The following is a 27,896-nucleotide window of genomic DNA, read 5'->3' as shown; positions in this document are numbered from 1 at the left end:
ATATTTTAGTTAAAAGACTGCTTTGTTACCTTTTTATCGTTATTTCAAATGATTGTTGTCTTGTCTGAACCGGCCAGACAGTACAACAGTGAATTACGTTTAATATTGTTAATAAGATCAGACTTTTTTCCGTTAAGGTAAAACTGAACTGTAAGTGGTTAAATGTAATTCAAACAAGCATTTACCTAATGATTTTTTACATTTTTATGCGTTTTCCTCGTCAGTAAACATGCTATCTGTTCATTTACAGTTCTTTGTCCGTATTTTTCTGAACTGCCGTGCGCGGGAAGTGACGTCCCAGTGGTCCCACTTCTCTGCACCTGCCCGAGTCTGACTGGATTAACGGTAAATCCCAGCTCGGCTGTGAGAGTGTGAGAATGTAAATGCCAGTACATTTTTCCGTTTTTTTACGGAATATTTTTTAGAGTGTACATGTTGGTAAATTCATCCATAACAGAGCTAACAAACAATATAAAAAAATCTTTTTATTTCCTAAACTTAAAACATTTAATCATTAATGATTGGCGAAAGCTGAATTATAAAACTAAATATGCTTTCAATAAGATACTGGAAAAAATAGCTGTTTTTAAAGAGTTTCATTCCTTAAAGAGCCCATATTATACATGAAATAGGGTCATATTTAGGTTGTAAGGGTCTCCAACAACAGTCTAATATGCATGCAAGGTCAAAAAACACTTTGATGGTCTTATAATCTGCATTTATTTTTACCTAATTATACCAGCGACTCCCATATGAATCGTTCGGCGATTCGTTTGTTCCCAACCCCCTCCTCAGTGCGAAGCTAATCTGCGCTGATTGGACCGATGACAGCCTGCTGCGATTGGTCGACAGTGACAGGCTTCAGCACGAGACAGAGTGAAATGCCCAGCTGGTAATCAACTATATAAAAGTAGTCACAGTGCACACACGCTTCATAGTGTAAGGCTTTGTTCACACACACACACACACACACACACACACACACACACACACACACACACACACACACACAACCCTCCTCAGAAGAACTGAGTAACCGCGTGTACTGTACCAGGTTAACAAGTAACAAAACACAATAAATACATAATTTGCAAGCTAGAGTAAACGAGGCAACATTTTTAATCGCACTTACACTAGTGAATAAACCTCAACCACTGACTCTTCACAGTTCACAACTCATCTTTGGGTAGAGACTGTCAATATTATCCATCTGAGCACAGCGTGACTTCATTCGACCGGCGGCGTCTGTGTGTGTGTCTAGTGTTTTTTCTGTGTTAGTGGGCGGGGCCGCAGGTTTCAAATCTCCCTGGTTTGCGCGCGTAACTACTGGCGAGGCTTGTGTTTCGTGGCTGCGTCATCGCGAAACACCTAATGACTCGTTATCAAGACGACTCGTTTGAAGCACTATGAGTCGACTCTTTTATAGATGAATCAATAGTTTTAAACACTGTACACTTACAGATTTAAGCCTTAGCTGGATATTTCACTTCACTTAGAGCTGTGTTACACACTACATGGAAGGGCATTTTCAAGAACCCATAATATGGGCTCTTTAACTTTTTGAAATGTAAAATATACATGCAATATAATCACCCATATTGCTAATGGATATAATAATCTTTACAATAACTGTAGTGTTGTCACGATGCTGGAATTTACAACTTTAAGATAATCCCTTCAAAAAATATCAACATTCGATACTATTTTTTATATTCTGTGATTTAAAAAAATCTTAATATTATTATTTAATGCACCAGAGCCAATGTGGACATCAGTATTTTTTTAAAACTAACAAACTAATTTTTGAACAGCACATCTTTGCATATTAGCCTACTTGTTAGTGGTAGATAGCTAATACATTACCATTTATAGCATATCAAAAACATCTTTTTCAGCATTTATTTCGCATATAACATTTTTAAAATCGACACACATATGGCATTTTGCATGCTTTATCATAGCGCTCTGTGTGTGTGTATGCGTTGACCTACTCCCTGAAAAATCTTGAATTATCAAATTTTATTCTATTCATTATTGAACCCTGATTTTTCAATATTGCATTACACTACCGTTAAGCACAACATTGAACCGTAATCGTTTAAGATATCTTGTGTGTGTTTTTGACGTTTTTCCCTTATCAGTTTAGAAGTCAATAATCACAGAGATCACATATGATAATTTGAGAGATTTAATCGGAAAGGACAACACGCCAAGCGACAGCACTTTACACAGCTTTCGTATTTAATTAATCAAGTCAGTGATATTGAAAGGAGTTCAGTTACTAACCTCTCGATATTGTTTACAGATGAGGACACGGAGCAGCACGTGTCAAGAGAAGAGAGCGCGTTTAGAAAGACCAAAGCGAAAGCAAGATTATGTGTGGATATGTATCAAATATTGACACTCAGGGCTGCAAGATGGATTTAATTTAGTATTCTTATTATTAAAATATATCTGAATGAGGATCAAATGACTGAGTTGGTCTTTGAGAATGAAAACCAACCTGTTTGCTCCTGCAGATCTTCCTGTTTGACTGTGAATGTTTCTTCAATCTTCACTCTCCTCTTTAATAAACGCCATCTTTATAACAGTGTGGAGATCAGTCGCTTCAGCAGGAGTTTTTCTCTGAGTTTGGACACTTTATCCTGTTTAAAATGAACAAAACAATAAAAATGTCCTGGTTAAATAAATAAAACAATGAACAGAAACAAAATAACTTCTCTTCAACACTTGCTTCAACAGTTTCTTTTAATGAGAATAATTAACACAAGATGAAAGAAACAAGAAATCAAAAAGAAATCATTGAGGTAAAGTTGGTTTTATATTCGCACATTTGTTCAGTGACAACTTGTGACATGGTCCCTGTATTGTTTACCATGGTACTTTGAGTCTGAAATCTCATCCAAGTAGGACTTGAAAACAACATTACTAACATTACTTATTTGACTGTGAACAATGTTGTATTTTGATAAGATGATTTCCTTTTTTAGAATTAGCAAGTAATTATTAAAAAAGTTATATTCAGTTAGTTTAGGAGAAAGTCTGAATGTGCGAATATAAAACCAACTTTACCTCAATAAGGAAATCAGGTCTGAGCTAGAAACAATAGCCACAAATGAGCAGATTAAAACAATCTTACTCCATTTCTTATATATAGTGATGTATACATAGAATGAACTGACATTATGCTACTAAATAAATTAAACCTTCATTAAAACATTTATTATACACATTTCTGTTACTTTACCCAAACAATAGCCCTCGATTACTGTGAGTAAAATAGTACTACATTGTATAAAGGGTATATAATATTTTCAACAACAGGTACATATTTTGAACCAGAGGGAAAACCTAAAACTTTAATCAATCGCTTTATATCTGTAAAAGCTTTAAAACAAACCTTTCTCCACTTGAATCACATCGCTGGAGCAGCGCAGCCTTATGACGTCACACGCCACGCCAAAATAAAAGTCTTTTTTGTTTAGCTTTTTTGCCACTGGCAGTTATGACTTATTGATACATTTCTCCCTCGTTTTCCACTTTACACAACAGATCTGCTATCTCTCACACAGAAACAGATATTCAGTATTTAAAGTTGATCAAAACCTTTAACCTAAACACTTTTAAGACAATTTTAAAAAACGTTTTAGGGTCATTTTATCACTATAAAGTGCCCTTGAGACATCAAAATTTAAAAAAAAAAAGTTTGAGATTTTTGACTTGACCACATAGTTGTTGTATTAATTAGACCTTAGGCTGTAAGAAATGAATGTTGGTCAAGCTCCTGCACTTTTTACAAATAATCTGCAAGCAGAAAAACAGGAAACAAACCTCAAATTGTGTCAATCCTGTCATGAACAAATTCAAAGTAGTATTAGTATATCTTCATTTCAGTGTGATTATAACATGTATATTTTCAGAAAGGTCATGTGTCCCTTTACCAACCCAACTTTATAGATTATGGAAAAAGTCTATTTATAATAATGAAATTATGGACAAAACATTTTTCCAATAAAATATGCAATCAGTGCACATACTTTTCAAAATAAAACCAAGATCTAAAATATTTTGTCAAGATTTCAGATAATATTAACTGGCCCTTATTGGTTAATTAAGAAATCACACAAGATGTTTTGCTGAGGTTATAAATAATTTGAAAAACAACAGGTACAACAAGAAATATTAAAGGGTTCATATAAAAGGGTTATGAAGTTTTCAAGAATTCAACTTATATTTTCACTAACACTGCAAACCACTGAACCACCATGCCGCCCGCCTTTTCTGGTATCAATTAGGTTTTATCAATATGCAAATTAATATTAAAATAAACAATTATTGTCCTTCAAGTTAAACTAAATTTGCTAATGAATCTTTATATTGTACACTGTATTGGAGGAGTGAAGGGAATGTTGAAAGCAACTCAAGTTAAACACCTTAATACTGTTGTTGTTGTTGTTTTTTTTCAGAATAAGGTAAATAATTAGATTACAGATGTTCACATAAATGTACAAATACTTAGGGCTGTAGTTTTATTTCAAACAGTCAGTGAGCTCCATTACATGGACTTTAAATTGATGTCCTCAATATAGACTAAGACAGATATTGCCAAAAGGTTTGTATTGTCCACTACTCATATTGCATCTACTGGTGCAGTATGTGTGTGTTTGAGTGTTGTGACATAAAAAACATGAACTAATTAACAATAAAATATTAAAGAAAATAAAGTGTCAATAACAATGCATATATGTTCACCTTGTCAAGGAAGGATTTGTGACAGGGTGGACAATGACAAGGAGGACATTTTTGGCTAAAGACAGCATTTATTCAACACATGTTATACCTGCAGCTGGTAAAGTGTTTCCCTATTTAAGCTCTTTGTATACGGTTTAAAAGCTATATTTTTTATTTTAAATTTATATTAACCCATATTTTACTCTGACAGGGTGGACATGTTAAGCTTGACAACATTCAGTTTCAAACACAACATGAGGAAAAACAGGAAACATAAGTGTAGATATTTACTGTGTGCACAGCAGATGTTTTAACCTCTAAAGAAAAAGCATAATGGGCATGGGGATGCCAATGAATATATGAGAGTACATCTTAAAGGAGCATTTACCACATCATGATAGGGTGGACAGCAATTTCAAGGACACGTGCAAAATGATTAATGATATTATTAAAACAAAATAAAAGTTATTAAAATGACTTCTCTTTAAAATAACTTGTTAAAGACAATAAGAATATTTAAAAATCTTTTTTTAATTTGATCTAATTTACCTACTTTTTAGCCTCACTGAAGTTGTCTGAGCAGTGTGTGGGACATGGCAAAATCACAGCTATTCAATGAAAGAATATGGCAAAAACAGACAAAAACATATTTCAAAACACTTATAATTCTACCTGCATGTGTGTAAAGATTTAACTAATTATATTAAAACATCAGAGTTTCATTATTGTGCATTATGTTCATATAGGACTGATTCAATCTTGTGGGATATCAAAGGCACTTAATAGTGATAATGACCCAGCTAGTGAAACTAAAACGTGTAGTAGTACTGGGTACTTTTTACTTAAAGGGCACCAATTTTACCCCTTTTCAAGATTTAAGAAAAGTCTTTTGTGTCTCCAGAATGTGTCTGTAAAGTTTCAACTCAAAACACCCATCAGATTTTTTATTATACATTTTAGAATGTTGAGATTTTCTGCTTTAAACAGTCTTAGTGGATTAAACAAGTTTATTTAATTGTCTTAAAATGTTTAGAGTAAAGGTTTTGATCAACTCCAAATGCTGAATATATAAGCCATGACCAGGAATTTCGCAGATTTTTAGCCCATCAATAATTCTGTTTATTTACTTGAGTAAATGTGTGTAAATCTAAATTTATTCATTCATTTTAGTCCCTTTATTAATCGGGGGGTTGCCACAGCTGAATTAACATGTTTTCATATGCATGTTTTTACGCAATGGATGCCCATCCAGCCACAACCTATCTCTGGGAAAAATCTAAATTTATTCAGTTTTTAAATTAATTACAGTAATATTGACTAATATGAAAATGTTCATCTGATTTATGTACAATGCAGTTTGTAATGCAATATTTTCTTGTCTTTTAGTAGATATATTATGTGAGAGACTTGCTTTGTTTACCAAATAAATTGAATCTAATTGGATTTGCATTTTAAACATTAAATACAAGTTAAAATATATTATTATTATTTATTATTTCACATATTAAGGTTTTAGTTATGATACTCCCAAAATAATTTCACAGAAATCCGCAGATTTTTACCAAAATTCTCCGCAGAAATAGCAAAAAACGTCCGCAGATTCCATCTGGCCCTAGCCATGACCTCAACAGTAAGTGGCAAAAAAAAGCTAAACAAAAAAGACTTTTATTTTGGCGCGGTGTGACGTCATCAGGCGGCGCCGCTTCAGCGCTGTGATTCAACTGAAGAAAGGTTTGTTTTAAAACGTTTACAGATATAAACCGATTTAATTAAAGGTTCAGGTTTTTCATCCGATGCTAAATTGTGTTCCTGTTGTTAAAAATATTATTTTAACTCTTTATACAACGTAGTACTATTTTACTCCTACGTAAACATTGGCTATTGTTTGAATAAGTTACAGAAATCTGTGTAATATGTGTTTTAATGGAACCTTTTACCTGATTTCTTTTTGTTAATTACTCTCATATAAAGAAACTGTTGCAGCAAGTGTTGAAGTAAAGTTACTTTGTTTCTGTTCATTGTTTTATTTATTTTAAACAGAACATTTTTATTGTTTTGTTCATTTTAAACAGGATAAAGTGTCCAAACGCAGAGAAAAACTCCTGCTGAAGCGACTGATCTCCACACTGTTATAAAGATGGCGTTTATTAAAGAGGAGAGTGAAGATGTGAAGATTGAAGAAACATTCACAGTCAAACAGGAAGATCTGCAGGAACAAACAGGTTGATTTTTCATTCTCAAAGACCAACTCAGTCATTTGATCCTCATTCAGATATATTTTAATAATAAGAATACTAAATTAAATCCATCTTGCAGCCCTGAGTGTGCTGCCTAGTTCTCCTAAATGCACATAAGCACTCATTGAAAGACAGAAATCAGTTTTTTTCGTCACTTGTTCTCATGTCTTTTGTCATTCTTTTATGTATTATTAGTCTCCCATTTCTCTACCTTCTTAAGGTTATTGCTTTTCTTGTTCTCCTACTGTTTGTAAAGCGTTCTTGAGCACTGGTGCTATATAAAATAAATAAAAACAACAAATAAAAAAAAGTTTAACTGAGCTGACAATATATGACCTACAGTTTTCTTATAGAAGATATCTGCTATTACAGTGATAGTGTTTGGCTTAGTACTTTCCATTTGCATATGTCACGTTGATCACAATTCCCTTTTTTCATCAACTTCTTTATGGGTTTAAACATGTTTCTAGTAGTTGTTACTAGTTCTCACAGATAGTATCTGAGTTAGAATTCCATCATTATTATAATAACTAATTACCAGGGCTATTGTGTTTAAACAGGGTTTCTGCGGGGTCTTAAAATGTCTTATTCCAAAATTTTAGGCCCTAAAATCCTTAAATTTACTGAAATATTGTGTTGTAGGTCTTAAATCTTTTTTAAACAAGTCTTCATTTTCCTTTGTTCATGTTTTGCTACCCAATCTGGCCAAAACCCATACAATCACCAACAATCCTTCTCAATAAAACTTTCAACTTTTTATTCAAAAAGGTCATTTTAACTCTATTTATCATAATGGTTTAATTCTTTTCCTTACAATAACATTTGTTTAAACATGCTCTGCTGAGGACATCGACCTGGACAGATTGTTGTGCATAGATTTAGTTTATTATAGTTTTTAAAACTTTTTAACATTTGTTCATTTTTTTTATTTTAAAGAAAGTGTATGGATACAAGTAAAGCTTGCTTGTTTTTAATATTTAAAATCTTTTTCTAAGAAATATCTAAAATATTTTTTTTTCATTTATTATTGTATTATTAAATGTATTAAATTATATATATTTAATAGGACAAATAAAAATCTTTTTCATCTGGGCCATTTGAAAAATTCCTTAGCCTTATAAGTCTAAAATTTCATTCATAATGGTCTTTAAAAGTCTTATAATTTACTTGGTGAAACCTGCAGAAACCCTGGTTTAAAGTATGTCAAAAAATGTGGATGCCCCAATAGTAAACATGCTGAATGAAACAGACACTGAAATAATTAATTGTTATAAAACATTGGACAGTATTCTAAACTATATGTTGTTGCTGTGAGACGACGTGAGGCAAAACGAACAAATTATAGTGGAACAATAACGTTTAGCATTGCACTGACTACAACTGGCCAGCAAACTAGTCTAAAAATGACTTTTGCTGATGATATACAAAAAATTGTTCACCCTGGGTCATTCTGATCCTGGATAAACAGAATCCTGGGTTATCTGTAATCATGTTCCACACTGCTCATGCTATACCTGGGGTTAAAAAATAATCCTAGATGTTCATTAACAGACATTTCACATTCACAAACCCTGGGTTAACATTATTATTTGTATATTTACCTTTTCACTGTCCCTGATTGGACAAACAGCAGGTCACCTTTTTAGATGGCATTTCTGCATCTTATCAGGTATATAAATTGTCACCATGTTAGGTCTTCAGCTAAGCCTCAGGACATGCACAAAGGCAAGAAAACAAAGAAAAAAGTACAAATGAATGAAAACAAATAGCAAAGTATGTCATCTCGCCATCTCCTCATCAGTTTACAGCAAACAGAGCATTAAGCATTTGCATAAGTTATATACAATAATGCAAACTCGCAAATACTGTAAAAGCGTGAATTATACTCACTTGCTATGAACATGCAGGATTTGTGTCAATCGAGTCTTCCAAGCAGGTTAAAAAATTTTCAATCCACATGAATATTTATTGAACTCATCTGCAAGTTTCACATCTCGTCTTTCGTTGTTTGTTTGTGTGGTGTTGCAGTCCAGGTTACCGGAAGCAACTGGCAAACTCCGGTAGCTGGTTAGAAAGTTTGATAACGCTAAACTTCTGCACCGCACATGCGCGATCACTCTGACAACTGGACTGTCTTAACGTTGCCTGTTTTTGGGGAGAGCTGGGAATACAAAACCAGAGTAATAGCATGTATTGGTCAATATGATGTATTATTATTGTTAAATACACCTGTTATGATTCTGGAGATTATCTGAATGTGATGTATGTGATCATCTATAAAAGTGCAATATTTTATACTCACCCCAGGAAATTTAGTGGAGTCTTTTAGTTAGTCTTTTGCAGTGGGAGGCAAATAGTGGTAATTTCTACATGTATACATTTATTTTCTTATTTGTTTGTTTTGATTTTTGTTTCCTTATTTTACTGATATCTTTATTAATTTTTTTATGGATATCATTTGTACATATGAGCAGTTTTGGCTGGACTGTAAAGAGGAGCGGACACTGTCAATAAATTACATTTTGCACATAAGTGCTCTGCCATATTCTTTGTGACCTGTATTCCATCACGCCTCGTCACACTCTCCCTTGTGTGGTTTTAAACCTTTATGAGTTTTTTTTTAATCCTGTTGAGCACAAAAGAAGATATTTAAAATAAAAATTAAAAAACGCTGGCTTTCTTTACGTTCCAGAAGAAAGGAAATGTTTAAAACCACATGACGGAGAGTAAATGGTAAGGTCATTTTAATTTTTGGGTGAAACATCCATTTCATGCTTGTTGCTTTGTGCCTTCATACTAAAGTTAATTTTTTTGTTGTTGTTGTTTTTTAAGACCTGATGGTGCTGAAAGAAGAGACTCATCAACTGAATGAAATGGAAGAGAAACAGTTAGAGAAAAACCAAGAAATAACAACTGATGAAAAACCCACACTGACTAAAAAGACTTCATCACGCGGAAGACCTCGGAAATCCAAATCTGCGTGTAATTTTACTTGTCGTCAATGTGGAAACCGTTTCAGTCGAAAAAACAACCTTCAAGTCCACATGAGAATTCACACTGGAGAGAAGCCCTACACATGCCAACAGTGTGGACAATGCTTTTGTACTAGTGGAAACTTGGTAGTGCACATGAGAATTCACACTGGGGAGAAGCCTTACTCTTGCCCTCAGTGTGGAAAGAGTTTTAAGCAAAATGGCAACCTTAAAGTCCACATGAGAACTCACACTGGAGAGAGGCCCTACACATGCCAGCAGTGTGGACAACGCTTCTATACTACAGGAAACTTTGCACAGCACATGAGAATTCACACTGGAGTGAGGCTGTACACATGCGAACAGTGTGGAAAAAGCTTCTATCATGCAGGAAACTTGGCAGTGCACATGAGAATTCACACTGGGGAGAAGCCTTACTCTTGCCTTCAGTGTGGAAAGAGTTTCAAGCAAAATAGCAACCTTGAAGTCCACATGAGAACTCACAATGGAGGCAGAATGTTTACTTGCACACAGTGTGGGAAAAGTTTAGCTCAAAAGCAAGACCTTGAGATCCACAATAGGATTCACACTGGAGAGAAACCTTACACATGCACAGAGTGTGGTAAAAGTTTCAGATGTAAAAACACACTCAAATACCACACGATAACTCACACCGGAGAGAAGCCGTTTGCGTGTGCTCAGTGTGGAAAGAGATTCACAACTAAAGCTAGCCTCATGAACCACATGAATGGTCACACTGGAACCATAGTGTTCACATGTGATCAGTGTGGAAAGACTCTCACACGCAAAGACTCCATTAGGAAACACATAAAGACTCACTCAGGAGAAGATCGTTTTAGATGCAGTGAGTGTGGAAAGGACTTTAAATGTAAAATAAGCCTAAGCACTCACATGAAGCTTCACAATGGAGAGCAGAGTCTTTAAAATTGAGGCCTTGTCCAGCGGAGCTTAGAGCTCTCTCCCAGGACAGCATGCTAAACAAGTTTGAACTCTTGAATACATATCAAGTTACTGAAAATGAAACCCTTTGAACACCTGAAGCTATTTTAAACTCAATAGCTGAAGAGGGGTGAAGATGTTTTTTGTAGTGTAGATCAGGGGTCACAGCCCAGTACCAGGTTGTAAGAGTTTCAACTTTATAATGAACCGATAATCATATTTTTGCACATTGCACACTTCCATCAAAAGGTCGGCACTGAAAAGAAAATTAGAAAGATAAGGTAGGAGAAACTGTCCTCCACCCTTAGATTGTATTTTTGATAATTCACATCATTTGATTGTCACTCGGGTGAACAAACACCGATTTGCCTCCAGTTTTGGGCTTTTGTCTGCAATTTCACAAAACTTGTGGGCGAATGAAAGTGAGCGACTGATGCAGACTCCCTAAAGCCCTGTTCAGACTACACAATGTCATTTGCCAGTTACGATCAGATTTGTGTCAGATTATGAGAATTTGACTTGAACAAATCTTGATGTGTTGTGGGTAACAAATGAAGACTTTGGTTTCAAAACACTACACATTTATTTTGATTGACTAATTTGAGAAAAGAAACAAGTTTTCTTTATGAAGACAATTAAACTTTCTGTAGATAACTGGCTGCCTTTAAAGATATGTTCATCTGAAAACTCCCACATTACTACAAATAAATTGGTGTATGGGATAACCCAGTGTCGCTATTGTGAATGAGAACATGAGTAATTTGTTAGCTTACATGCTAATTCCATCATGATTAAAGAGTAATAAGTTGTTGAATAATTAACATTCTGATGGTTCTTATCTATCTATCTATATAGATAGATAGATAGATAGATAGATAGATAGATAGATAGATAGATAGATAGATAGATAGATTGATGGGCATAGATAAAAAGATTTTTAAATCTAGATTAATCTCACTCTAATCTTGGAATTAATCTAGATTAAAATGGCTCATTTGAATTCTGCCCAAGGCATTCAGAATAGGTGTGCTACCAAAATAATAAGTCTTTGAGAACGGGTTTCTCAAGCCAGGCGGCGCATTGGACCAGGTGCTCATCTCCTGTTTCCAAAATGCATCACAAACTGCTTGAGAAACTGTTCTACTATGATAATTGGTGATGAAAAAAAAATTATGTTCAGTAAGATACTTGTGTTTACTAACTGTTTATTCAGTTAAACATGAATTTTGAACTGTAGGTCTACATAAGCTCCAAACAGCGATTTTTGATTACCTTAATCTGACTAAAGTCATAACTGAATTAAACAGAAATGGAACTAAGACATGTGGAGTATGCATATATTAGTGGCATTACTGAAGTAAACACTGCAATCAAACAACTACCTTCATGTAGACTTTTCGGCATATTTTCCGATCCACACATGTGCCTGTCAGTAAAGGACCGCACACACACACACACACACCACTAAATGCAGAAGTTTTTTTTCTTTCCATTTGGCTTGCGTTATTAAATTCCATGCGTCACAGGGGCATGAAAGAAATGTTCATGAGTGAATGTGGAACTGCAGTTAAAGTCACCCAAAATTACAGGAAACTTAAATAAAAGCACTTCACGTAAACAACTTCATTATATTGTGGTGCATACATTTATACATGTGACAGAATTTGAGAATCAAATGAATTCGAAAGAAAAGTGATGGCGTGGTGTTCCCCTTCATAAGTGTGGAGTCGGAGAAGGTAAATAAGGCGATCGGTTCACATAGTTTTTATTTGATGTCTCTTCTTTTTTTTTTTCTCTGCTTAATCGGCCACAATATTATTGTCTATTAAGGCTAGATTACAGATGTCCATGTAGACATAGTCAGTAGTGTCTTCGAAGTATGTGAAAGATCCAGAAGGGCATCCTGCTGATTTGATTCAGAAGGGCACTTTTTTTCTCAGACGGCTCACTGGTCAGGTATACATCTGCGCTAAAATATCAAGGTGAAAGTCATCATAGCTTGCGTAGAATAGACCCAGCTCCCAACCCAACTTTGAAAAGATTAATGGCAATATTTTTTTTAATATAAGAGAGAGATAAGAGTCTCATAACGGGCCACCACTTGAGATATATATATATATATATATATATATATATATATATATATATATATATATATATATATAAATATATATATATATATATATATATATATATATATATATATATATATATATATAAATATATATATATATATATATATGTGTGTGTATGCATGTATATATATAATTTGTAAAGTATTTTCATATATCTGTGATGATAGGTTGACAACTGCACGAGGAATAAAGGTGTTCAATTACTCGCTGCGTAAGAATGACCCAAAACTCTGAGTGATGGCCAAGATCCAGCTGCTGCAGGACAGTCTGACTCCAGGACACATGCGAGGCTTTGCACTTGGTACAGATGAGGGTTTCTGTAACCATGTTGTACATCCTGTCGATGTCCAGAACCTGCCCTTTTGTGAAGACCTCCACCTGTCAGCTGATGCTGTCCACATGCAGGATTAAGGCAAAAGACTTTGACCCTCCACAGCTTGTATGGCATCCACAGCAAAAGTGATTGACAGAAAAATCTGGCTGGAGCTGGAGCCTGATTGTATGTAAGTGCAGGCTGTGGAGGGTAATACCAGACCTGGAGGTTGTTACGAAGCTCTGGCTTTCCTTTGGACCCCATTCTAAAAAGCCTGCTAGCAATCCACATGTGGTCCTCTGGTGGCAAGGTTTCAGCCCAAAGGCGAGGAAGTGGAACAGCTGATGGAGCTTGCAGCAATGATCCAGAAGGTGCAGTCTGTAAAGGAAAATAGAAGAATTCTGATTATTAATAGCATCCTGTACATATATTCATTTATTGTAAATCTCTGTTCATAGCTAATACAACCTGTATATAATGTTCATAGTACATCCATCTGTAAATATTACCATAGTTTTTCTATAAACCGCACTTTAGAACTTATACCTATATCCTGCACTTGCTGCTATTGCACTGCTAGTTAGACCTAAACTGTATTCCGTTGCCTTGTACTTGTGTAATTGTGTAACTTGTACATGTGTAATGACAATAAAGTTTAATCTAATCTAAAATTAATAACACATTTAGTCTGGTAATGTAAATGCACCTTACATATTTGAGTGAGTACACTTCACATGATGTTATCATGATTATAATCTAAATACCTTTGATTTTAAGTGATTATTATGTATTTCAACTCCAAAAAACATTAATATAATTTTACCAATAAACATTTCCCTTAAAGACACATAAGTATTTTCCAATGTAGTTATTTCTCTTTTTCCTTTCTACTTATTTTCCATCCACATTTTTTTCTTTTACTACAGTGAAGATAAAACATCAAGAGCAGAAGGCTTCATTTTTGTGATTCTTTGCTTTATTTTTTCCTCTTTATTTTGTTAACATTTAAACATATATCACGCTTAGTTAATTAACATCAAGTTGATTTAATTGACAGGTCTTAAAACCACTTTGTGTGAATTCAGCTGGGGCAGCAAATATGCAAACCAAATTACCGTTTTTGGACAGAAAATATGAAATTACTTACTGAGACCATGCTGGACGGCTCTGTGGAGCTGGTCACTGCCGCAGTGGATATGAGGATGGGGGCAGAAACCTGAAGGTCCTGTGTCTGTACAACCAAGCAGTATAACAAAGTACATTTTGTAAATATATATCTATAAGTAACATTAACTTAGAATTTTTTGCAACCATTACTTTATTTGAACATTAATGTAATATAAAACATTGGAAATGAATGACTGCTGCTAAACTGTAAAATTTTGTCACAGAGCTTATATGCAGAACAAAAAGTTTAAAGAATGATGCATATTTTTACTATATATGTTTTTTATACACTAAAAGAATATTACAGAGATGTTTTATTGAGATTTAATGTGACTGTACTTAATAAAAATACAAATTTACGTAAAAAAATACTTATACCAAATTCTCTCAGAAAACTATGTGGATTATGACAATACTTCCAGCTGTGCTTGGTGTAGAAGCACTAAACACTGCTGAACTGGGCTGGACGTCAACCTGTGATCGTCTTCTAGCCACACTAAGATTTGGCTTTGCTGCAGCAATGGTGGGATCTGGAAAATCTTGGTTCGGTGAAAAAACGTTCAGACAAAAAACATTTCATTAAAAACACTGTGTTCACAATGGCAAAATGTACACTACTGTTCAAACGTTTGGGATCTGCTCGATGTATTTTTTTAGGTTTTAATTATGTTTATGAAGGCTACATTTATTTGGTCAAATAAACAGTAAAAACTGGAATAATGTGAAATAATAATATAGGTAAATTAAATAAATAAAGAATAATTTATGTTATTCTATCCTTGAAAACGTTATTACTGTTTCCCCAAAATATAAAGGAATGTTTCATGAGCAGCACAGAAAATCAAATAAAATCTACCTTATGTATGAGCAAATCAAACACAATAGAATTCTTTTTATATATGATTAATATGAAGCTTTTATATTTTAACAATTCCATTTTTTGAACATTAGTGTATATCACATTACATTTCAAGCAATGACAAACTATCTATATCTTTGTTGTACAATCAGTTTGTTTTCTCTACAGATTTCAGGTTCAAGCTGTTTTTTACTACCACCCTCTGCTACTTTTACAGGAAGAAAAAGGATATAAGTTAGAATAGATTTAAATAGACAACAGGTTCATTGCATATAAATGTGACACATTAGGTTTTGATTAAAATGATAGTTTTCTGGATCATGGAGCAATATGCAAACTAATATTTTTTTACTACCAAAGGAATAAATTATTGCATTATGTTATATACAGTATTACTGTACTATTATTACATCATGCATTTCAACAAAAACATATATTGTATATTACAACATCACACTATGTGTTATTTACAGTTGAAGCCTGAATTATTAGCCCCCTTGTTTTTTTTTTCTCTCCAATTTCTGATTATCAGAGAGATAATCAGATAATTTTTATCACATTTCTAATCATAATAATTTCAATAACTCATTTCTAATAACTGATTTATTTTATCTTTGCCATGATGACAGTAAATAATATTTGACTAGATATTTTTCAAGACACTTCTATACAGCTTCAAGTGAGATTTAAAGGCTTAACTAGGTAATTTGGTTATTCAGGCTGGATAGGTTAATTAGGCAAGTTATTGGATAATGATGGTTTGTTCTGTAGACTATCGAAACAAAAATGAGCTTAAAGGGATTAATAATATTGACCTTAAAAAATTTATTCGAAATAAAACAAAAAAGACTTTCTCCAAAAGAAAAAATATTATATCAGACATACTGTGGTAGCAAATATATATATATATATATCTATATTTTTTATTTAAATGAGTACTTTTTCTAAATAATACCTCTTAAAGACTTGTTGCTTAGAAAAAGTACAAATTATAGCTTCCACTTAAAATGAAAACAAAGTATTTACTGTTAGTATTTGTTATGTATTATTATATTTCATTTTCTGAAGACAAGAGGTTGAAATGTAGCTTGAAAACTGTAAACCTGACCATGACCTGATCATGTGATGGAATCCAAATCACAGAAACTCAAACCGACTAATCAGCAAGTGTCTGCTACCCCCCCATCCCCCGACCCCCCCCCCCCCCCCCCCCCCCCCCTCCCCACTGTACAAAAGGTGTGAAAAGAAGCAGGTCTCTAGCAACACCAGCTATTTTTTATTGCTTTTTGTTCTTTTCTCTCTTATGTTTTGAACTTTGAACTGAACTTTGAACACTTGAAACACAAAAATTTTCATTTCTTTTGATTTTTAAAAACAATGTACCATTGACAATTGCGGAGAAATCTTTGATGCCACGGGTGGAGTAGACGGGGGCTGGGGCTGGGCCTCAGGTTGTCTCTTCTCCATCACCTCCTGAGCAGGTACAGAGGGGGCAGGTTGTTCCACCGTTTGTGCTGGAGCAGCAGAGGCAGTACTCTGCTTAAATTAATTACAAAAATACATATAATCATGAAGAAGGAAAGCCATTCTAGTAAATAATAATAAATACAAATTGATTCATAAATGTACCTTTTGAGTGTGAAAATCACATGCATTTCAGCACACCCTCAAGCAAGGTCCTCTGGCCATGAGACTGCAATGGGCATTTCTCAATCTGAAAAAAAAAAATCATGAAAAATGTAATAAATAATTTTACACAATATAAAAAACTTTTATAAGTAAAAAAGGAATTTTAACTCAATGACTCCCTTAATAAGGCACACAATAGTTCTGTAAATTAATTTACCACTAGAATGTGTGTAATATTTATCTAATATGTAATTTTACAGTTTTATCTCCAAAAAAGAAAAGAAAAACAATAAGAGTAACTGGAAAAGCACATTTCAGGCCTTAAAACCACATGCTGTATACTGTACACTCATAATCCCTTCCCCACCTTTTCAAATCTCTCTCATAAACGGTCAAACTTTAATAAATAATTCGACGTAAATCTCAAAATACATGCAATTTAAAATACATTAATATTTAAAAACAATTATGACGTGTTTTACATAAATACTGTACTGAAGCCTTACAAGTTACTCTGTTAAGCAAATTTCAACAAACACTTAACTGTTTACGTTATATCATGTGATTGAAATACCCACTTATCGCTCAGATTGGCTCTCATCTTCAACATTTGTGAAATATTGCCGGACTATCCTTTGGCAGCTGGCATTCAGGTCGCAGTCTCCCCTGGAGGTTTGGGTTCAAATCACACTTCTGACAAATGTAACCTTTGGCTGTGCGCTCAGGCTCAAGACTTAAACTCTCTGGCGCCATGTCCGAGTGATACAGTAACATTGACAAAGCGCCGCATCGATCTCTTTGCGCCACAGTTCACGCATCGTAGCAGTGGCCCTGGCAGCGAAAACGTGACAGGAATGGGAGCATCTTGCCATCATTGCTTAAGACTCAGGAGATGTTCTTGGAACGTCAAGCCGCCTGCCCTTCAGAGGAGCTGTAGCCTTTTTCGCCCCCAGGAAGCATAAACGGCAAGGAAGTTAATAAATTACACCGCCCGGTCACCTAAGTGCTCCCGTGTGCCAAAAGGTACCACCTTGCCCCGTGTGAGGCTCGAACTCACGATCTTCAGATTATGAGACTAACGCGCTGCCTACTGCGCCAATGAGGCGGACTGCTAAAGATGGGATAGCTGTGAAACACCAGCTTTCATGTCATGGTGATGCGATGTGGCTCCTAGGAGACAGCTCCAGCTAAGTGTTCATGTCAGGATGGCCGAGCGGTCTAAGGTGATGTGTTCAGGTCGCAGTCTCCCCTGGAGGCGTGGGTTCAAATCCCACTTCTGACAAACCTAATCTTTGCCTGTGCGTTCAGGCTCAAGTATTTAACTCTCTGGCGCCATGTCCGAGTGATACAGTAACACTGAGAAAGCGCCCCATCAATCTCTTTGCGTCACAGTTTACGAAGCGTAGTAGTGGCCCTGGCAACCTTAATGGGCACTGTAGACTGCAAGTTTTGAGGCATTTGCGCAACATTAAGGCATTGTACACAGCAACTTGGAAAAGCATGTGTTCAAAACAATGGACGTGGGCTTTAAAGCAAGTGCACCAAACGGGATCAAAAGAATTGTCTTGGAATGCCATGTCGTGGAATGTCCTGAGATGCCGTTCATTTTTAATTCAATAGGATTCGCAGGGCTTTTCGGCTAATCCTCTTACAATGTCCAGTCATGGCATTTGACGGATCCACATCAAACGTCAAGCGATAACGTGACAGGAATGGGAGCATCTTGCCATCATTGCTTCAGACTCAGGAGATGTTCTTGGAACGTCATGCTGCATGCCCTCCAGAGGAGCTGTAGCCTTTTTCGCCCCCAGGAAGCATAAACGGCACGGAAGGTAATAAAGTACGCCGCCCGGTCACCTAAGTGCTCCTATCTGCTCCTATCTGCTCCACCACCGTCACACTCAACACTGGTGTACCACAGGGCTGCGTGCTGAGCCCCTTCCTCTACTCCCTTTTTACCATCGACTGTAGGCCTGTGAACAGATCCAACACCATCATCAAATTTGCAGATGACACCACAGTGATTGGTCTAATCAGCAATAATGATGAGACTGCCTACAGGGAGGAGATACAGCATCTGGCCACTTGGTGCACCGACAATAATCTGCTCCTTAACACCAGCAAGACCAAGGAGCTCATTGTGGACTTCAGGAAGGGACGAACAGGCTCGCATAATCCCATCCACATTAATGGGATGGCCGTTGAGCCTGTCTCATCCTTCAAGTTCCTGGGGACCCACATCTCTAAGGACCTTTCCTGGACCACCAACACCTCCAGCCTGATCAAGAAGGCTCACCAGCGCCTATTCTTCTTGAGGCAACTAAAGAAAAACCAGCTTTCATCAGCCGTCTTGGATGTCAGGATGGCCGAGCGGTCTAAGGTGCTGCGTTCAGGTCGCAGTCTCCCCTGGAGGCGTGGGTCCAAAACCACTTCTGACAAACCTAATCTTTGGCTGTGCGTTCAGGCTCAAGTATTTAACTCTCTGGCGCCATGTCCGAGTGATACAGTAACACTGACAAAGCGCCGCATCAATCTCTTTGCGTCAGTTTGCGAAGCGTAGCAGTGGCCCTGGCAACCATAATGGGCACTGTAGACTGCAAGTTTTGAGGGTTTTGCGCAACATCAAGGCATTGTCTACAGCAACTCGGAAAAGCATGTGAAGAAAACAATGGATGTGGGCTTTAATGCAAGTGCATCGAAAGGGGATCAAAAGAATTGCCTTGGAATGCCATGTAGTGGAATGTCCTGAGATGCAGTTTATTTTTAAGGCAATGGGATTCGCAGGGCTTTTCGGCTAATTGTCTTTCAATGTCAAGTCATGACATTTGACTTTGTGGGAAAGAGAAGAAAAAAAGCTGTGTCAGTCAATCAACGCGTCTTTTTCAAGACGCTGTTCTGAATGTGCGTTTCTGGATGCAGTGGTTCCTATCTCCGGATGATGGGCACGAGTATTGCATCTCAGGTCTTGGGGTCCAGCATGTCGATGCAGTGCCCGCAGACAGCTCATGCTCTCACTGTGAGGACGTGGCTGTTGCACAGCTGAGAACTCAGGCTCAAGTATTTAACCCTCTGGCGCCATGACCGAGTGATACAGTAACACTGACAAAGTGCCGCATCAATCTCTTTGCGCCACAATTTACGCAGCGTAGCAGTGGCCCTGGCATCGTTAATGGGCACTGTAGACTGCAAGGTTTGAGGCGTTTGCGCAACATCAAGGCATTGTCCACAGCAACTCGGAAAAGCATGTGTTCAAAACAATGGACGTGGGCTTTAAAGCAAGTGCACCGAAACGGGATCAAAAGAATTATCTTGGAATGCCATGTAGTGGAATGTCCTGAGATGTCGTTCATTTTTAATTTAATGCGATTCGCAAGGCTTTTCGGCTAATCCTCTTACAACGTCAAGTCATGACATTTGACGAATCCACGTAAAACGTCAAGCGATAACGTGACAGGAATGGGAGCATCTTGCCATCATTGCTTCAGACTCAGAAGATGTTCTTGGAACGTCATGCCGCATGCCCTTCAGAGGAGCTGTAGCCTTTTTCGCCCCCAGGAAGCATAAACGGCACACGGGAGCCACATCACCTAAGCCCGGTGACCTAAGCGCTCCCGCGTGCCAAAAGGTACCACCTTGCCCCGTGTGAGGCTCGAACTCACGACCTTCAGATTATGAGACTGACGCGCTGCCTACTGTGCCAACGAGGCAGACTGCTGGAGCTGGGATAGCTGTGAAACACCAGCTTCCATGTCATGGTGATGCGATGTGGCTCCTAGGAGACAGCTCCAGCTAAGTGTTCATGTCAGGATGGCCGAGTGGTGTAGGGCGCTGCGTTCAGGTCGCAGTCTCCCCTGGAGGCATGGGTTCAAATCCCATTTCTGACAAACCTAATCTTTGGCTGTGCATTCAGGCTCAAGTATTTAGAGGAGCTGTAGCCTTTTTTGCCCCTGGGAAGCACAAACAGCACGGAAGGTAATAAAGTATGCAGCACGGTCACCTAAGTGCTCCCGTGTGCCAAAAGGTACGACCTTGCCTCGTGTGAGGCTCGAACTCACAACCTTCAGATTATGAGACTGACGCGCTTCCTACTGCGCCAACAAGGCGGACTAGTGGAAGTGGGCAAACTGTGAAACACCAGCTTCCATGTCATGGTGCTGCGATGTGGCTTCTAGGAAGGAAGACAAGGAAGATTGTCTTGAGTTTAAGTTTTTTAATTATCTTGTTTATGAAGACTGTGGAGTGATGCGTGAAAAAAATTACTTCGAATAATTTTTTTAAGTATTTTGTGATATATATGTTAAAATGTGCTCCCAAAAGTATATGGCCCCTGCCTGCCCTCCCACAGGTTAGTAGTAAGCTAATGTAATTTCATAATGCAAATCGTTGGTTACGTATGTAACCGTGGTTCTGTGAATTCCGGATGACCGCCAGAGACGGTGTTTACACAGTGGATAATTGCAGCACCAGCTGGATAGGCCAAGGAACAATATACCAACAAAGTCACATGGTGACGCGAGCTGAGCTGAGGTATATAATTCACTACAGCTCTGCGCCCTGTCTCAAAATGTCTTGCACTTCCGAGTGACAGGGAACTCTGGCGGTCATCCGGAATTCACAGAACCATAGTTACATATGTAACCAATGTTCTGTTTCATTCCTCCTGACCGCCAGAGACGGTGTTTACATAGTGGATAACCCATACCAGAAAGGTCACGAGGAAGAAAAAAAAACTCACCAGAAGACATACGGAGTCACTTGCGGAGAACAGCTGAGCCCACATCGGTAGAGTCAGCAACATTGACATTGTAGAATCTTGCAAATGTACATGGAGAAGACCATGTCGCTGCTGCACAGATCTCTGCAAGAGAAACACCTTTAAAGGCAGCCCAAGAGGAGGAAATGGCTCTGGTAGAATGGCAAGTGATGGCACCAGGTATAGGTTGCTGAGCCCTCTTATAGGCCAAAACAATGACCTCAACAATCCATCGTGACAGTCTTTGCTTGCTTAGAGGTGCACCTCTCCTAGCTTCTCCATAACAGACAAACAGTTGTTCTGATTGTCTTAACTGTGCAGTAGCCGCCACATAAGATTTCAAGGCACGCACGGGGCATAAAAGCAGAGAACCTTTGCCAGAAGGTGATAGTTGAAAGGACTGCAATTCGATTGACTAGTTAATAAATTGCTGCAACAAAATTTTAGGGAGGAAGGATGGATTAGGCCACAGGGTAACACCAGAGTCATCTGGTTTCCATCTCCAACAGGACTGACTCACTGACAAAGCGTGCAGCTCACACAATACCTTTGTTGAAGCAACCGCCAAGAGGAAAGTAGTCTTTAAGGATTTCCACTTTAGATCTACGTCTTCCAAGGGTTCAAATTGAGATTGGCAGAGAGATTCCAGCACCAGAGGCAAGTTACACACTGGAGAACGAGGGGAACGAGCTGGATTGAGACATTTTGCACCCTTCTAAAAACTGCAAAATAGGCTAGCAGACCCCAAAGAGGAACCATTTACAAATGCATGATGGGCCAAGATGGCTGCTACATAGACCTTTAGTGTGGATGCAGCTTTGCCACTCTCCAACAGCCCTTGTAAAAAGGTTAAAACCACAGAAACTTTGCATTGCACAAGATTAATATTCCGAGTAACACACCATGAACAGAATGACTTCCATCGGTAAGCATAAAGCTTCCTTGTAGAAGCTGCCCTTGCATTAAGAACTGTGTGGATGACTGAAGACTCACATTCTGCTAATAAAGGGTTGGTCCCAGCGGCCACACCCATAACTGTAGACGTGCTGGATCTGGATGCCAAATATGACCATCTAGTTGAGACAACAGGTCCCTCCTGCCTGGAAGTTGTCTCGGTTGGTTCACCAACAACGTTAGGAGCAAGGGAAACCATGGTTTGGACAGTCACCGTAGTGCTATTAGAACTACATGGTGTCTGTCTTGGGCAATCCTGTGCAGTGTCTCCCATATCAGAGGTATTGGAGGAAAAGCATAAAGAAGGCAGTTTGGCCAGTCGTGTGACATCGCATCCTGTCCTAATGGGCTGGACCCTTCCGTCTGAGCAAACCACAATGGGCAATGAGCTGTGTCTCTCGTTTGCAAATAGGTCTACCTCCGCCCTGCCAAACTCTGTCCAAATGTCCTGGACTACATCTGGATGAAGTCTCCACTCCCCTGGATCGATCTGATTCCTGGACAGAGCATCTGCAGTCTGATTGACTACCCCAGGCAGATAAACAGCCCTTTGTGATGCAAACCGAGGAAGAGACCACCTGAGAATCATGTGCGTGAGACGCAACAAACTCCTGGACCTTGTACCTCTTTGGTGATTCAAATTAAACACTGTTGATGTGTTGTCCGACTGGACTAGGACATGTCGACCCAGGGCCAGCCAAACTGCCCGCATCTCCAACACATTGATATGGTCCCTTGACTCGTCCCTTGACCATCTGCCACTGATACCTCTGTAGTTCCATACTGCCCCACAACCCATAAGGGACGCATCGGTTGTTATAACAATCCCTAATGGTACTCCGGCTGTCAAAAAGGCTTGGGACATCCATTTGCGAAGGGCATGCATGCAACCCTGAGCAACGAGAATTCGTCGATAGCAATGATGAGATGGGTCTAACCGCGGAAGATTGTTCCATACCTGCAGGGGCCGCAGATGGAGCAATCCCAGGGGAATTACACAAGAGGTTGCCATTAGCATCCTGATCAACTTCAGGAGCACGCCGTACTGTAGAGATACTCCCAAACGAAACTGGCTCAAGAGGTTCAGGATGTCTGTCATCTGAAACTGAGATAGGGAGGCACGCATCGAGACTGAATCGATAGTCATCCCGATGAATGTGATTGACTGTCTGGTCACATGGTCCAGCAGCAGCTGCGTATTGTGCACCGATTGAGCCCTCGTTTGAGCACACACCAGCCAGTCATCCAGATATGGCAAGATTCATACCCCCTGGGCCCAAAGGGGAGATAGGACAGCTTTCATGCATCTCGTAAACACACGGGGGGCTAGGGCGAGACCAAATGGTAGAACTCTGATCTGGTAACTTGTGCTCTTGAAACTGAAACGCAGAAACTTTCTGTGATACTTGGCAATCGGAACGTGAAAAGATGCATCCGTCAGATCTACAGTTGTGAACCAATCTCCCTCTGCAATGGACCGAAGAACATCGGTCACACGTAACATGCGAAAGGTAAGTCTTCTCAGAAATCTGTTCAACCTTATTAAATCCAATATTGGATGAAAACCTCCATCCCGCTTCAGAACCAGAAAATAAGTCGAGTAAAAACCCTCTTTCTGAACCAGAGGATGAACTGCTTCTATTGCTCCCTTTTCCAACAAGGAACATATCTCTCTGGAGAGAGCTGCAGAACGTGCGGGTCTGTCACGACAGTTGGAATTAGACCCGAAAACTTGGGGGAGTAGGTTTGGCACGGGAGTGACGTATTTGTGCGTCATCCGGACCCTGGAACCTCTGTTGGCCCTGGGGTCGGCCGGGGGCCCCATGACGGAAATGTGGTTGTACAGAGGTATAATGCCTTGGTGAAATTTGGAGGCCGTTGTGCTTGTATTAGCTGCTGTGAAGCCGTAGACAATTTAGCACGTTTTTCCAACACCTCTGATACATCTGGCCCAAAAAGATGTCCTGGGACAATAGGAAGGTCCCTCAGTGTCTTTTTACAGTCCTCTGATAATTTAGCCTGAGCGAGCCATACTTGCCTTCTAGCATTTAATAGTGTTGCTGTGAGGGACCCCAGTTCTCGAGTCACATGCCCCATAGCAAGCAAGGCTGTCTGTAAAAAGCGTGGAACTGAAGGGTCCACCTCAGCGCCTAGCGAATTAGAAGCAGCCAAAATTTATTGGCAGACAGTATTTTCAGCCCTGGTAATGTAGGAAGCTGACTTGTAAGCCTTCTTCAGAAGGGAATCTGTAGGCCACACTGACCGCTAGGGCATCGGACATTTCCCCTCATTGCTTCATCTGGTGACACTACAAGCGCCGCAACTGGCTGTTCAACTTCAGGGACATTCCTCACAGCAATAGACTTTGCCTGAGCCATAGAGGCCAGAGTGCGAGCAGTCTTGGATTGTCTTTTGGCCATGCCTGCCCCCTTAAGAGCATTTGAAAATTCTGCAATGAAATCCTTGCATGCTGGCATAACAAATGTATCCACAGATAGAGGTCTGCGGAAAAACACATTAGATTGAAAAGGATGAGCAGGGCCATCATCAAGGCCACTGCCATCCTAAGGACTTCCAATGCATCATCATCTTTGTGTGGGGCATTGTCAGAAGAATGATGAGAGCCATTCTCGGATCCAACAGTCCCAGTATGTCTTACTAGTTGGTCATCAGGCTCAGGAACGTCAGCCTGACATTGCTCCTGAGATGAGAGTCAGAATCACATGTCGACATAACGTCGAAGAGGGGACTGTGGCCACCTAAAGAGGCAAATGGTGGTTTCTTGCTAGAGGAATGAGAATGAGCTTTCTCAGCAAAGGGCCAAGCAGCAGAGATGTCAGATACTGGATCCGCTGGTTGAAGATTTTGTAACAGGTATCCAGCCGTGTGACTACTGTTTAGGCTAGGTTTCTTACGACGAGTAGCTCCAGAAGCCACCAAAGCGCGACGTTTTTTCCCCTCTTTCAGCAACGCTAGACCTGCTGGTAACGCAACAGCATCCTGATTGTGGCTCAGCCCAGCCAAACGCATCTGTCTCTCTGACAGGGGCAGTAAACTACAATGCGGGCACGGATCAGTTAGCGCGTCTTTCAGATGTTGAACGCCGAGACAGGATGGGAAGATATCGTGTCCGTCATCTGGGAGAAGCTCGTTAGGACAGAGATTACAAGTCATCGGAAAAGCCGTGGAAATAGCGTGATTAGCCATGAGAAGGCATCAAACTGACCAACCAAATACCACGGCTAGTACCGTTGGCTAACGTTAACGATATAACGCGCGAAAAATCACCCTAACCGTAGATCGAAATCTGGATCTCTGGATGCAAAGAGAGAAACAGAAAACAAGAAATATGAACACTAGCAAACATATATTGATAATTGTCCACGGTTAGGACTGCTGGACAGAGCGGAGCATATGCCCAATAACAGCCACGAAAGAGAGAGAAAAAAAAAACACATATATATGACACATATATTACAGCCGAATGTAAGATAATGAAGAAAAACTTACCCGCAGTTCACGATATAATAGAGTGAACAATCCTAGATCAGTAATTGCACAAAGACCAACCATAGTCCGAAGATGTAAAAAAAATCGTCACAGCTCAGGGGGACGAGAAAATCTTGCTGCTCCTACCAAAGAGCTGCACTCGACGACAGAAATAGTTCAATGACCAAAATTCAAAGGTGAGAAGCAAAAAGAGGCAGGGCGCAGAGCTGTAGTGGATTATATACCTCAGCTCAACTCGCGTCACCATGTGACTTTGTTGGTATATTGTTCCTCGGCCTATCCAGCTGGCGCTGCGATTATCCACTGTGTAAACACCGTCTCTGGCGGTCAGAAGGAATGAAACAGAACTTAAATTCATGCTAACCAACAAATGATCAAAGGAAATATATTAATGTAATTTAAATATATAAAATATGAATTGATGTTTACTTTAAACTTAAATTATATTGTTCTATTAAAATTATTTTTTAAAAGATTTTGTCAAATAGATTTTTTTAGAATCATCCACCATAGTTTTGTGGCTAAAAAGTATCGGTTCAGGCACCGTTTTGGCACCGGTACCGTTTTAAAAGTATCAATTTAGCACCGGTATCGAAAAAAAACCAAACGATACCAACCCTAATTATTCCTAATTCTTTTAAAGTTAAAAACATCTTTCCTTATTAAAAAAGCGACACCTCTTCCAGATTTACCATCACCATTATTAGATATAATATCCTCTTGCCACATCTTTTTCAAATCGTCCATTGCATGTTCTTCCAGTTTGTTTCTTGTATCACTTCCTTGTTTTTACATTTCTCTTATTTTCTCAAATGTATCTTTTCCCATCAGTCCCCTTTAATTAAAAGATACACAATTTAAAACCATTAAAAGAAATAAAAATGAAATTAAAAACCTATACATCTTTATTTAATGCTCTTAACCAACAACCCCTTCCGTTAAAAGAGACAAAGATTTACAGACATATTTAGCTCTGCTCTTTGTTCAGACTTTTTTCTTTGTTATTAACACATTTGGTATTACCTTTAAAGTTGTTCTTCTTAAAAATCCTCTTTCCACTTTGTTCTTCTCCACATTTTCCATCCTTGTTTCTTCACCCCTTTGCCATTCCTTCAGCTTGACCAGTATTATTTAGTTCCTCTTTTTCCACAGTGCTTAAAGTTTTAAAACTGTCCGATATTTCCATTCTGACCACTGTTCATCTCATCCTGGGATCCGTTCTTCGTACGTGGATTACTCAGTTAGCTAGATTTGGATATTGACAATTTGATTTTGGATCGTTTAGCTCTTCAAAACTCATCTGAGAGTTTGTTGTCATAGCAAAAGTTCTGTTAGCTCAAACCTGCTAGGCTCATTTCATATAAACAGAATTAGATCGGGTCAGTTCAAGCAAGTTGCTAAGGTGTAGCTATGCGGTTGCTAAGGTGTTGCTAGGCAGTTGTTAAGGTGTTGCTAGGTGGTTGCTAAGGTGTTGCTAGGCGGTTGCTAAGGTGTTGCTAGGCGGTTGCTAAGGTGTTTCTAGGTGGTTGCTAAGTGGTTCCTAAGGCATTGCTAGGTTGTTGCTAAGGCGTTGCTATGTGGTTGCTAAGGCGTTACTAGGCGGTTGCTAAGGTGTTGCTAGGCAGTTGCTAAGGTGTTTCTAGGTGGTTGCTAAGCTGTTGCTAGGTGGTTGCTAA

At 38.5% G+C, this 27,896-nt stretch overlaps 1 protein-coding gene, 5 non-coding genes and 1 pseudogene across 6 annotated transcripts; 3 read left to right on the top strand and 4 right to left on the bottom strand.

The window, feature by feature from the left end:
* Positions 1-27,896, bottom strand: part of LOC130222399 (zinc finger protein 721-like) — a 306,699-nt pseudogene that overhangs the window by 191,177 nt on the left and 87,626 nt on the right.
* LOC130222344 (gastrula zinc finger protein XlCGF8.2DB-like) lies at positions 6,809-11,624 on the top strand. The gene is made up of 2 exons (XM_056454929.1): positions 6,809-6,953; positions 9,801-11,624. Exons 1-2 carry the CDS (start codon positions 6,869-6,871, stop codon positions 10,883-10,885), a joined length of 1,170 nt encoding a protein of 389 aa, XP_056310904.1. The 5' UTR covers positions 6,809-6,868; the 3' UTR covers positions 10,886-11,624.
* Positions 18,036-18,108, bottom strand: trnam-cau (transfer RNA methionine (anticodon CAU)). The gene has a single exon. It is a non-coding gene; the product is annotated as a tRNA-Met (tRNA).
* On the top strand, positions 18,203-18,285 carry trnal-cag (transfer RNA leucine (anticodon CAG)). Its single transcript has one exon. It is a non-coding gene; the product is annotated as a tRNA-Leu (tRNA).
* Positions 20,638-20,710, bottom strand: trnam-cau (transfer RNA methionine (anticodon CAU)). Its single transcript has one exon. It is a non-coding gene; the product is annotated as a tRNA-Met (tRNA).
* Positions 20,805-20,887, top strand: trnal-cag (transfer RNA leucine (anticodon CAG)). The gene has a single exon. It is a non-coding gene; the product is annotated as a tRNA-Leu (tRNA).
* trnam-cau (transfer RNA methionine (anticodon CAU)) lies at positions 21,034-21,106 on the bottom strand. Its single transcript has one exon. It is a non-coding gene; the product is annotated as a tRNA-Met (tRNA).

This window comes from Danio aesculapii, chromosome 4 (genome assembly GCF_903798145.1).
Source record: "Danio aesculapii chromosome 4, fDanAes4.1, whole genome shotgun sequence".
Taxonomy (NCBI): domain Eukaryota; kingdom Metazoa; phylum Chordata; class Actinopteri; order Cypriniformes; family Danionidae; genus Danio; species Danio aesculapii.
The sequence above is the reverse complement of the archived record's forward strand: the minus strand, read 5'-3'. Positions and strand labels throughout refer to the sequence as shown.